The sequence below is a fragment of the Gymnoscopelus braueri genome (genome assembly GCF_963280865.1).
Source record: "Gymnoscopelus braueri genome assembly, chromosome: 4".
Classification (NCBI taxonomy): Eukaryota; Metazoa; Chordata; class Actinopteri; order Myctophiformes; family Myctophidae; genus Gymnoscopelus; species Gymnoscopelus braueri.
Window position 1 is genome coordinate 30046821 of NC_137605.1, and position 12490 is coordinate 30059310.

At 40.9% G+C, this 12490-nt stretch overlaps 1 protein-coding gene across 1 annotated transcript; it reads right to left on the bottom strand.

Annotated features, from left to right (window-relative positions):
- Positions 1 to 4281: 4281 nt before the first annotated feature.
- Positions 4282 to 12127, bottom strand: mex3a (mex-3 RNA binding family member A; the record flags this gene model as incomplete). The annotated part of the gene is given in 3 exon segments (XM_080425460.1): positions 4282 to 7991; positions 11562 to 12042; positions 12044 to 12127. Coding segments are annotated over 3 exon segments (1719 nt in total). The 3' UTR covers positions 4282 to 6837.
- Between the last annotated feature and the right edge of the window lie 363 nt (positions 12128 to 12490).

The following is a 12490-nucleotide window of genomic DNA, read 5'->3' on the forward strand; positions in this document are numbered from 1 at the left end:
ATTCTTTCTCCTTTAAACTAATTACACTCTTGCTATCGATCGCAAACTGTCCCAAGTAGTAGATATACAAAATGTATGCATGAAAATTGTGTATAAGTTATGTGTGACCCATTGGAAAGGGCCACAGCTGCCCCATTCATCCAAGCATTGCAGTCATAACATGTTTTATATGTTTGATAAGTAAAAGTTTAGATTACAGAGGAAATGATTAATGGGTTGAGTCAGTAACATGGGGTTAGTTGAAGGGGAAAGGGGTTTACAGCAAGCAGCATCACACAAAGAATGCTGATGCAGGAAAAATATATGATCGAGGCACAAAATTGATGCTCTGTGACTAAAATATCTCCAAATCCTAAAAAATATTATATTATTTTCTGTTGCTATTCCTTCGTGAATGCACTGGTGTTTGAAATAGTGCATGTCGGAAGTTAAAATTTAAGCTATGGATCTTTCACATTCCCATTTCCTTCATTCACAGTGAAGTACATGAAGAATGTGACTTTCCATAACTTTCATAAATAAAACTTCTAAATTTTTCATATTTTAATTATTAGTAGAAACTGACTTCCCTGTTTAGAAATATATTAACTTCTTGTACTTTTAATTAAAAAACAAAACGTCTTGAGTTACTCATAAATATGTTGCTTCATTTTTTTTTTTTTACTTTTCATAAATAACATCCAGATACTGACTTTTGTTTCCTCTGCTTTCTATGAAATAATAACCCATGTTAGCAAAATAGATTTGAGAAACTTGTAATATTTTTTTTTATTCATTTTAAGTCACTTTCTATAAATGTAACGTGGAAGAACTCAAATATAGTCTACGGTGGAAACCTCTCACAAATTCTTTCCAAAGAACAAACTAAAACTTAAAGCTCACATTGTAAATTGAGGAAATAATAAGCGTAAGGAGTGCATTAAGTTTAGTGGTCATCTTTTTACATTCAAATGCATTACTTGCTCGTCTTGTGATTTTGACAGGATGGTAGAATTGCTTAAGTGCATTGATTGAAATAAGGATTTCCTATCACTCCTTAAGGGATTCTACATAAATGCATAAAGACCTTTTCATAGAAAGAGAAGAAAAACACCAACAGTTTCTATCATTTCTATTATAGTAAGCTTAATACAATATTGTAAATAATACTAACAAGAACTTAATGAATGAAACATTGTGTGAACGAGCGACCCAACCCCTTTGTATCTCCATCGACTGTATTTCATACTGGGAGAGTTGGATAAATGAACCTTAACACCGTAGCATAATCACTTGAGTCATAATTAAAATTTCTATCTCAATTAGTTAAACTACAAGGTAAATATAAGGATTTAAACTGACGTCCATTTTAAGATCTTAAAGCTTTTCATACACTCGTCTCGTGATGATGAATTCTTAATGGGATCTTACTTTTTCAATAAATCTTACTTCATGTACTATATTTTACTAACATGCAATTCAACTTAAGGAGAATATAGTTAATGGCTCTCTATATATGATATTAACTGAATCCACAGTGTTATTTTATCCAAACAATGTGGTGTTATTACACTGACAACTCATTTATATCTCAAACTGCTTACTCAGGGTGTAAAAAAAACAGTCATTCTGCTTGAATTTTGTCTACACTGTAAACATAATACCATATTCTGAGTATTTTTTATATCTGGGGCTCATTTACTTGAACTTAACCTATGGATCAAAGTAGTTTTTATCTAACGTGATAAGAGAGAAGTACTCTTAAAATACTTTTAAATCTCAGTTGGGGCTGATATGCCATGGATTGGTGTGTTTGGGGAGTTGTGAGTCAGCTATAGTATTAAACTAATCTCGCAACACTGAAACTTGATATGCCATAATTCTACAGATAATTGACTGTACTCTCCAAGAGGTTTGGTTCAACAGTCAGAGGAATTTTTGCTTTGAAAGCTGATTATTTATTTCATTGACCCTAACCACAAAAAATCCAGTAAGCCCTAATGTATTTCAATTTTCAAACTGAAAATAGGTTTAACTGCTCATGACCTTGAAACTTTCTATAAGTTTTGTTCTTTGGCTACATTTGACCATGTCTTTCGAAAATACAATGAAAAGTTGTTACAACAGCTAAAAGTATCAAACAGTGCCATCAATAAAAAAAAGGAAACAAAACTATTTTCACTATGTAAACACCAATATCCTCAAGATATGCTATTTTAACTTAAAAGTTTATTCCTACATGCAAGTAAATACAAAGTAATGAATGTAAAATAACTTCTTTCTTGAAAGAAAAACTTTTGGCTCAATGCAGTTCACACGGACAACATAATGATTTGCAGTAAGGGAGTGAGAGGTATATCTTATTATATAGTCCCAGCTTTCAGGTCTTAATTATCCGTCAGAGTAGTTGATGCAATCTACCACCAATGGGATCCAGCAATGACAAACAGAAAAGGCATCAGGCGTTCATTTTAAGTTCTTTAAAAGCATTTTGTCTTTTAAAAAAAACATATTAATTATCTTTTTCAGCCATTAGGAAGTCATCTTAAAGTTGGTATTTGAACACCCCGTCTTAAAATCGTATTCATAATAAAAAGACCGGGATTTAAGCAATCGTAAATGACTGAATACAAGAACAATTACCGTACATGAAACTGCTACTAAGCAATTATGTCTCTTCCCACATTGGTATAAATCCATAATGCATTATAAGGAGATTTAAGACAAATGCAATAGGATTGTCATCAAGAATCAAGATCAAATTTGTTTGTGATTTTTATGAATTTATTAAGTGGTCTGTTTATTGTCGCATTATATTCATATTATTGCTTTTCAACTTATTATACATTGAAACTGATTCATCCAAAGGTTTCTGGGGATGATTTTTACTGATAACTTTTCTATTTGAAGGTTTGGATTTATACATGTGTAGATTCATAAAGGCTATTCATTACAGTATATAGTAGTGTCTGGTTAATTTTCTACCTATATATTTGGATGAAATACTAAGTTAACCAGTTTACATAAATTTCATACATGTATGGATCTACCTAATATACTTTTATGATCAAAAGGATGAGGGGACTCATATGAAAATTCCTTCTCCCTAAAAGTCAAAACGTCTTTTGATTCCATACACCAAAACATAGAAAAGGTCATTTTCCTTTTGTAAAAATAATAAAACCCTCACTTTAAGTGGGCATCTGTCTGGATCTTCATAACTGATACATATATACAGAGATGCTCAGAACCTTTTCCCATAAAGTACAATACTCATTATCTTATACAGCGTCTAACCAGGGAGACTCTTCAGTAATCCCTCTTTCTTAAACCAGTGCAAAGCTCAACCAAGTCATCAACACCTACTGAATTGGATGAGAGCTCTCCCAAAATTATCACTAGTACTATTACAAAAAAGTAAGAACCACCATAATAGAACAAATGATAGGGAATCCTTATGTGCATGTCTTTCCAAGTCTATGAGGAAATATTCACCATCAGTGGTCGGTTTGGTATTAATCAAATGTTTTTTTGTATTTTTTTTGTGTTTTTTGCTCATTTATTTTTGCAATAAGGTGCTTTACTCTACATTTTACGTAAAGTGATTTAAGGGCCTAATTTTCTGAATCCCTCGTGATCCCCTCCCACACTGACTGATTCACATTCTTTTCTCCAGAGACAGGTACTTTACGTTTTTGGGGGGGACAATACGATCAAAAGGCCTAAGTTGCTACCTTGCTTGCCAAAGTGAAGGCAATATTCATATTTTAAAAAAGTAAGGCGGAAAACAAAATCAAAACAATGACGACAACATCAATACTAATTTAAAAGAACAGTGTCATACTGCCTTGAAATTGACATTGAAAGCTTAGGCCAAACCACTGTGCAATGTTGTCATTCATAAAATGGTCACTATCATTTATTTCTCTTATCATATAGGATTTACGGTACTCTTTTTGCAAGTATAGTGCTTTCGTCACAGTCCACAGACAAAAGGAGTGGTCTGCTCATTGTAAAAAAAATAAAAAATAATAAAGTGTGTGGGTGGGGGGGCTGTTTTTCCTAGCCTCGGAGGCAACAGCCTAATGTAATTATTCATCCTATTTCAAGACAGAAGCTGAGTAGAATTGTTCAGTAATAATACCAGTAATATGACATAATCCATGCTAATTTGCATGTATTCACCCGTCACAGCCGTCAATCCAAATGTGGCAGCACCTTGAGACATCAAGGATCCTTAAAATTACAGGATCTGCAAGGTCTCTTTTCTTTGGAGCGACCTTCCCTCCCTAAAAACACCCCTCCAACCCTCCCCACCTTTTCTTATCCTTCAGCTTTAATCCCCACCCCCAGCCCATTTTTGTCCATCCCTCTGAAATTCCCCACACTGGGGCTGAGGCAGACGCAGAGCGTGTGTAATTTGATTCAGCATGAGTGGTGCCTAAATGGGGCGTTTCCGCCACTTTTCCTGTCAATTACAATTGTCTGATTTTATTTTGGAATCTCAACGCAGAGCCGTGGCTGGCTAAGGACCGGGTGTCCACAGTGAGGAGGCAGCTGCAGGATGTCCCATACAGTAGCTAGGTGGCAAGGGTGAGCCAGGAATGAAGGGTCATGGGGTGAGGGGACTTCAACCTGCCTGAGCTCTGTCACACAAACAGACCTTTATCCAAATTTCAGGAAGGTGGGAAGGCAGGTGGGGTGGAGAGGTATAATGCTGCTCGCCACATATTAAAATATTACTTGCTGTCACCCTGGCATGTGAACACATAGATTTGTTTTTCATTATTATGAAAGGCAGCCGCAGAATCATATTGTGTCATTCAGGTTGAAATATCTGTGGCTGATACACTGCAGATAATCTTATTTTTCTCCCAAGAATGCTTATTTTACAATTGCTGCCAAATTCAGCCAGCTTTTTCTATCAAATGTGTTCTTTCTAGTGTTAGAACAAAGGAGGCCCCTCTCCCCGGTAGGCATAGCTCAGAACAGCAGAGAGGGAACAGAGGGGAGAAAAGGAGGGAATGAGAGGAAGGAATACGGAGGGGATCCTATTAGCCCAGCTGCACCCACACTCTGTCAGACCTGCCCCCTCCATGCCTTTAACAGTGGGGTGGGGCAATCAGCAGTTCACTGCAGGGCCCCGTTTCACATACGGCACCACGGTCGCCACACAGCTCGCACCTGGCCCATCCCATTTGCCTAATTGTCAAAGAGTTGCTCCAGGCCGTGTCCAAGCACTCTGGGGCCCACGCCACCACCGGACCCAGACAATGCAACCCCACTAAGAGAAGCAAAGCATTGTGGGACAGCTGTGGTCATTACTGCCTTCAAAAACCAACAATCGAACTGTAAGGAGTGAGGGGTGGGGTGAGTTGGGGTACTGGCGTGAAGGCCACTCCCTAAGAATTGAGAATAAGAGCAGGGGACTATAAAAGAGACCTCCAACTTGAGGTCACATTCAGTGTACCATGAAACACCTGCTCTTGTACAGCTCTGCTAATTACAGGGGAGACACCAAGCCCCTGAGAGCTCCCATACAAAGCTGTTATCATAGGGCAAGCAGAATGAAGACCACTGATTTAGGCTTCTGTATTTTATGTTTTTGACCAGTTTAATCAGACTCTACTACTGATTTTGGAAACCGTTAAATGCTTTACTCAGCTTCTGTCCACACATTTATGCTCCCTTTTATTTACACTCTGTACACCTCAGAGAAATGCTTGTCGGCTGGAGGTCTTGTTTTGTCTTATATCGTTCAGCGATTGCGGCCAAATGACCACATAAGACAATAAAGCATAGATAAGGTGGCTTTGAAACAACTCCGTTGGGGAGAAGTATCTCAAGACCTTGCCAAATGGACGAATTCCAAGGCTTTTGGCCTTACAAATTAAATCAGTGCTTAAACGCCAACAAGAGACCACATGTTTTTCAAGTGCCACAACGAGGCAGCGTTCCTGAACCTTTTCACTAAACTGCAGTTCAGCTCAGATTCAGATGCATTGACTAACGTTTGACGTAATATTAGAAAGATAATGTTAGCAATTAGTTTTGTATAGCTTCCTCCAGCAATCTCTGTAAAAAAAAAAAAAAAACATATAACCAAATATTATAAATGGTATTTCCTATGTATTGTATGAATTGTAAATCTGGTCAGCTACCTGGTGAATTTTAAGTTTTTCCCCCTTCCTTTTAGTTGAGACTTTGACTGGAACCAACGTTCTCCCTTAATCAATTTGTTAAAATTAATAATACCACCTATTTTGGATCAGTCACTATGGAATGAAAAGGGCAAAATTTCAAGGTATGATTGACAATCATATTAGAGACCATGACGATTGTAAGGTGCGATGAAAATTCAATCTTTTTTTCCTTCTAGTTAAGAACATATTGACTTTCTAGGTCATTTAGGTGCAGATTGGGTACCTCAACAATCATCCTCCTTCCTTCTATATAAAACCACTTCATGGCAAAATAAAAATTTGAATCATAAAATGTTCACATTACTATCTACTTCTGCCTATACTGTGATTCATGAATGAAAAACAGCAGCAGTCAAAAAACTGAAAATGCAAGGTACTATACTTCTCTTATAAACAAAACTTTTATAAAATATATATATGCATATATATATAAAAGAAAAACTTAAAAATATTTCTTATACTTTTTAGTAAAGCAAGCAGCACCTTCTAAAATACCTGCTTGGTTGTTTTTAAATTTTCTGAAAAAAGACAACAAAAACAAAAAAACAAAAAAAAGGTACTTACGTATTATAATAATCATAATAACAGTAAATAATTATTGAACAAACACTGATGGAAAAAAAATGATAAAAACTGACATTTCTTTTTTTTTTTCTTAAGAGAATATCCGGATGGCCTGCGTCACCAAGGTGTGGCACACGGGGCACTCCGGGTGGTTAAGCTCACAGATTCGGATGGCACACTCCATGCAGAAGAGGTTATGGCCACAGGGCACAAGGGCAGCCGTCACTTTACTCTCAAAGCAGGTCATGCAGTCCCGCACAATGGCCGGTGGCGAGTCTGGCACAGGCAGACGGCCATGAAAACCCCCGCCGGCTGAAGTGGGCTCACTGTGGGCACGGCGGGCCTGGGCATGGGGTGAACCGGCCACAGCCACAATGCTGGTGACTTGGTTGATAGAGTTGGTGGTGCCTCCTCCCCCACAGGGCTCAGGCAGACCTGGAGAGAGTCTGGTCAAGGGAAGGGGAAGGCCTCCGAAGCTCTTGGACCGCTGCTGGGCATAGAAGGCCACCTGTTTGGGATAGTCAGGGTCACCCCAGCTCTGGGTCCCCTCTGATCCAAAGTAAGAGCAGGGCTTCTCTCCTGAGCTTGAGAAATTGCCCTTGGTATAGATCCCCCCTCCCTCGCTTCCTCCTCCTCCTCCAATCATGGCATCTGAGAAGTTTTGGCGGTAGCTGCTGGTGAGGGGCTTGCGCTGGCCCCCCTGCAGCCCCCACACCTGCTGTAGCCGGCTCTCCAGACCGCCGGTGCTGCCCGCCGGGCTGCTTCCGCCATCAGGCCCCAGGCAGTCATTCTCGTTGTTGTGGTCATGCAGGCCTCCCGTTCGGAATGCAATGTGTGCCTCAATCTCCTCACGGGCGCGCTCGGCGTTGCTTGGTGAACCGGTTATCTCAAAGACGGGGTCACGGTCCCGACTAGGAGTGACAATGTAGGTGCAGGTCTGCTGTTGGATGCGTTTGATAGTGGAGCCCTTGGGACCCACCACCAGCCCCACCACACGGTACGGCACTCTCACCTGGATGGTGGTTTGCCCTGGTAGTGGTGTGGGTGGAGAGCCACTGAAGGATACACCCAGCTTGTTGCGGGATGCCCGGAGCATGGAGAAGTGCTCCGCAGCAGAGATGATCTCACGGCGAGCCAGTGCAACATCCTCCTTGCGGCCTGTGATCAAGAACACAGGCTCCTCTCCTCTGACAGGGGTTTTGATGTAAGTGTTGGTCTTGGCCCGCAGGGCTTTGATCTTGCAACCTGCAGACATACCAGCAAAAGTTTGAATAAGACAAAAGAGGTGTTATTGATTCAATTGTGCAACCAACACAACCAACAAAATATGTAATTGTAAAACCATGCACACAATTTTTGGCAAGATTTGGTAAGGTGGGAGGAAAAGGAAATGGAGAGCTTTTTTTGGCCACAGATTTTGTGCAAAGATATTATTTTGGGAAAGGACTTGCAGCGTTATCTGCCATAAATTCTTCCATTAGTTCCATTAGTACCTTCTAATTTAGTTAGACACACAAACACAAATGATGCAAAGCCTTAGAGAACTAGGATCATTGTAAGGGAGCGGGCTAAGTGTAGTTATGTAAAATAAGTTTACTCATGTAAAATAAGTATCTATACCTGTCCTTTGCTTGAACTTGATGGCAATTAAGGCAAGACATGTGCATCAGGTTTGTGCCACAGATTGTTCTGCATTTGCCCAGTTTTTAAGTGTAATAACTTGATACAGTAAGTGCATTTAAGGGAGAGACTCGATGTGAGAGAGTTCTGGCTAATGTCATTTCATGTCAAATTACCTGAGGCTGCACCAGCATTGGAAAAAGACGAAGCAAGAAAGAAATGAATAATTGCCAAGTACATTCGAGGTCAGGAGGTACGTGGCATATAAAGGACACAACGATAACTTTATATGACTCCCCATGAGGAAGAAGTCGATGGCATCAAACCGTAGTGAGTCCATTTTTAGGCATTTTTCTCACCAAGACTACGGCCTTTATTGACCAGTCAGCCAGCCTCAGTGTGGTCTTAAAGAAGCCAGTGTCTCTCTTAGGCACAGTAACAATCATCTGCTAGATCTTAGCACATAAACATATAATAGCCTTCTTACATTATTAACTTTCCCCGACATTGTGGACCCTAATCATTTAATTCAAAAACACTTGAATAGCGTGGGCGCCTTGATACCTCTGGCTAAAGATTATGTGTATTCCTAATGCTACTAAACAGCCTCATTTACTACGTAACTCTGACTTCACATGCACCAGTGACACTAGCAAGGTGAAATTGTTACTTTGGGGGATTTTGTTAGCTTAAACGCAAATTTAAAAAAAGAAATATATACCCACTGTGCCCAATGCCTAATATGACAATATTAAACATGTCCATTGTTTTGGAATTCAAGGAGCCCTTGTTTTTAACTGTGAATTGTATATTTTAACTGCCACAAAATATTAATGTATCAATGGACCATCCATAAATGAAATGGGGTAAAATATATTATAGATATTAAAACAAAAAGGGCCATCTGACAAGAATATATAAAAAGTCACATTTCTGAAAGTTATCCTTGAGTGCAGTTGTAACGCTTCAGGTGTAGTACAATGATCTTCATAGTCCTCAGTACAACATCATGGCATGCATGTCAAATGGAAAGCATGCACTTCAACTGTTGTTGATTTTAAGTGGGGCCTACACAGTAAAATCATCAGTGATAATTATAACTCTGAGAGTGTACAAATGTAACCAAATGGACCCACCGGTACATTTGTACACTCTCAGCGTTACAACTGGAAAATCAACACTGAGGATTTTACTGTGTATGATGCAAATAAGCTTTAATCTAGTGAGGTAGTCAACATATTACAGAAGAAGGCGCAAGAGCCTCCTCTGGAATCAATGCCTGTGACTTTGACAGAGGAGAAAACGATCATATTCGTCCCCCTTTCTCCGTGACGGGACGCTACCACTTGCCAGATTCACCAGGCAGGCAATGATGCATGGTCCTGAGGAAGGAGGGGCGTGGAGCATCAACTAACGAAGGCCCTAAATCAAAAGCAGCTCATCTCCAATCCCCCAAATCAGCACTTCTTCTCAGTCAAGGCAAAAACAGCCTTCTTGCTGCACTTGTGCTCACTAGATCCACCCAGATGGCTGTTCTTCGGTTACCCCATTAAAATTCAAAGCTTACACTTCAGAGTAACGAACAGGAGACGCAATGGGAGATGAGGGGGCACTTACAAACTACAATCGACATCAGCACAGCAGTGGAACAAAAAGGGTAATACAGCCAAAACAAGTCATCTTAATTCTTGTGGATGCCACTTGACTTGTGATAATGATCTTCTTATTTTGTGTAACAAACATAAATTAGGATGAAGTGATAGTGTCCTACCCAACCCACTGTCTGTCTCTCCCCCTTTCTCTGCCTCCCTTTGACTTAGGCAGCCATGTGGTATTGAAAGTGTGCAGTGAAGTGGAGCTCAGGAGGAGCCCTTGTGTTGGGTTCCTATGCATGACTCCCATTCAGCTTTTTAGACGCCTCTACTCCTCCATCCATCCAGGTTTTTCCTGCCCGTCTCTCTCATCACAGCAGAGTAAACAATGGGTGCAGCCACGCCACCATATATAAATAGAAGAGGAGGGAAATGAACTTCTGGTTCCTGGTGCTGACAGAAAATATACTGAATTCAAACTTGTTCTCAACTTTTCCCAGGTATAGACTGAAAAAAGAAAAAAACAGACAATAGCCTGACAAAAGCAACAGAGAACATAAACTACCCACTTAATTTATAGGATTTTTTTCCCGAATGAATAAATTAAAAAATACTATGTGAAAAACAAAAGAGCATAGGTTCTTTGATCCAACTTATAGCTGAGTCACGCTTCAAGACCATCCAGAATGCCAAGTGATGGTAACACAGTGTAATGAAGTGCCCCTCCCCTCATCCCCGCACTTTAACACCTTTGTTTGACAGCTGCTGTCATTCAAGTTCATGTCCAGGTTTTTAAAAAAAACACCAGACTGCAAGAAAAACATGTTCTGAATCTGGAATTTGACTTTCCAACTCCAAAAAAAGGGGAAAACATGCTCTCTCCATTGTCCAGTCGTGTCACATGGGGCAGTGCTCACCATAAACAATGAACTGAATAAATTTAGAGTGGCAAATATATTTCTCTAAAGACTAGCTGTTAACGTCACAGCATAGCATTTTTTATTTAAAAAACGTGTTATTTTCGAGTAAACAAGTCGAGGTGAAGCAGCATTCCTCTTTGGCCATGTAGCACGTTGCGTTTTTTGAACAGTCTGGCGCGTTTCAGACGACAAAGGAAGCAAGTGCTCTCCCTGCTTCAGTGTGTGTGTGTGTGTGTGTGTGTGTGTGTGTGTGTGTGTGTGTGTGTGTGTGTGTGTGTGTGTGTGTGTGTGTGTGTGTGTGTGTGTGTGTGTGTGTGAGAGCTGACATTGATGGCGTGGATGGAGAATAATGCGCCCATGAGGCAGCGGTTGCACACATGCTTTTGTGTTTCCCCTCGCATGCAGTTCATGTAATGAGCACAAAGGAGCGAACGAGTCGTAACAACGTTACGAGTGGATGTGAACTTGGAACAGTGTAACAAGAGAGTGGGAGCCCGACGTCTCCGTGGAATACAACAAAAAAACACACACACACCACTCCCTTTTCTTTGTCAATAACACCAGGTAATACTTACAGAATAAAAACTAAATCATCACAATGCAGACCACGGGGAGATGTAAAATAGCTCCATAATAACAACATAACTTTGGGGAGAGGGAGAGGTTTGATCTGAGCGGTTTACCTTGTCTCCCCACTATTTCGGCCACATGTTCGGAGCTGGGCACGGGAACGCATTCTGTTATGTTGCAGCCTCGTCCTTTCGTCTCACTCGAGCTCTCGTACAGGGCACACAACTTGCTTTTCCCTTGCAGGAGGATCCCCGCGTCCACCACGCCGCCACCTCCGACGTTGTTGGTGTGGTTACAGTTGTGATGGTTGTTGTTATTGTTGCTCCGGTCCTGTACTCCTGTGGTCGGCGCTCCGCCGCCGTCCTCGCCTTCCCCGCCGAGCCCCAGCAGAGACAACTGGCCCAACGCGACCCTGAGGGCACGGGAGTCGTCTTCCTCGTCGTCGGGCGGCACGAGGAGACCCTCGCTTCCGAACCCGGAGCCGGCCAGATCCCCGCCGTAGCCCCCATTTTTCTCCATGATCCCTGCTAGAACCAGCAGGCTAGGCATGGCTAACAAAAGAGTGTGTGAGACAAAGACAAGGGAAAGAGACTGGGAGAAACAGCACCCGTGCCGCCGCCTCCTCCTCCTCTTCGCCCCCTCCTCCTTCCAATTCCCCCTCTGCGCTAGTCCCTCCCATAGACCGGCCCCCTCTCTCTCTGTCCGCTACACTTTCAATCAGGGTGGCCATGTCCGCTTATTATAAGCCACTTTGGGCTTGTTTTTCTGTAAAGTTGCTTGTAAATATTGGTTGGCTCTGGTTGCGTTTTTTTGGGCTTGTTTCTAAAGTGTAGCTGCTTATTTGTGCTTGTTTCCTAATGTTGTTTAAACCAGTGTATTTCAAACATTTCCAAGTTAAGGACCCCCAAATTAATATGTATTTGTCCGTAGACCCCCCATCTGAAAATATTTTTGTGCCAGGGACCCCCATACAAGATTTGTGTTGTTAAAATGTTTCAATAGTTTATTTGGCTTGTTTCTTAAGTATAATTGATTATTTGGG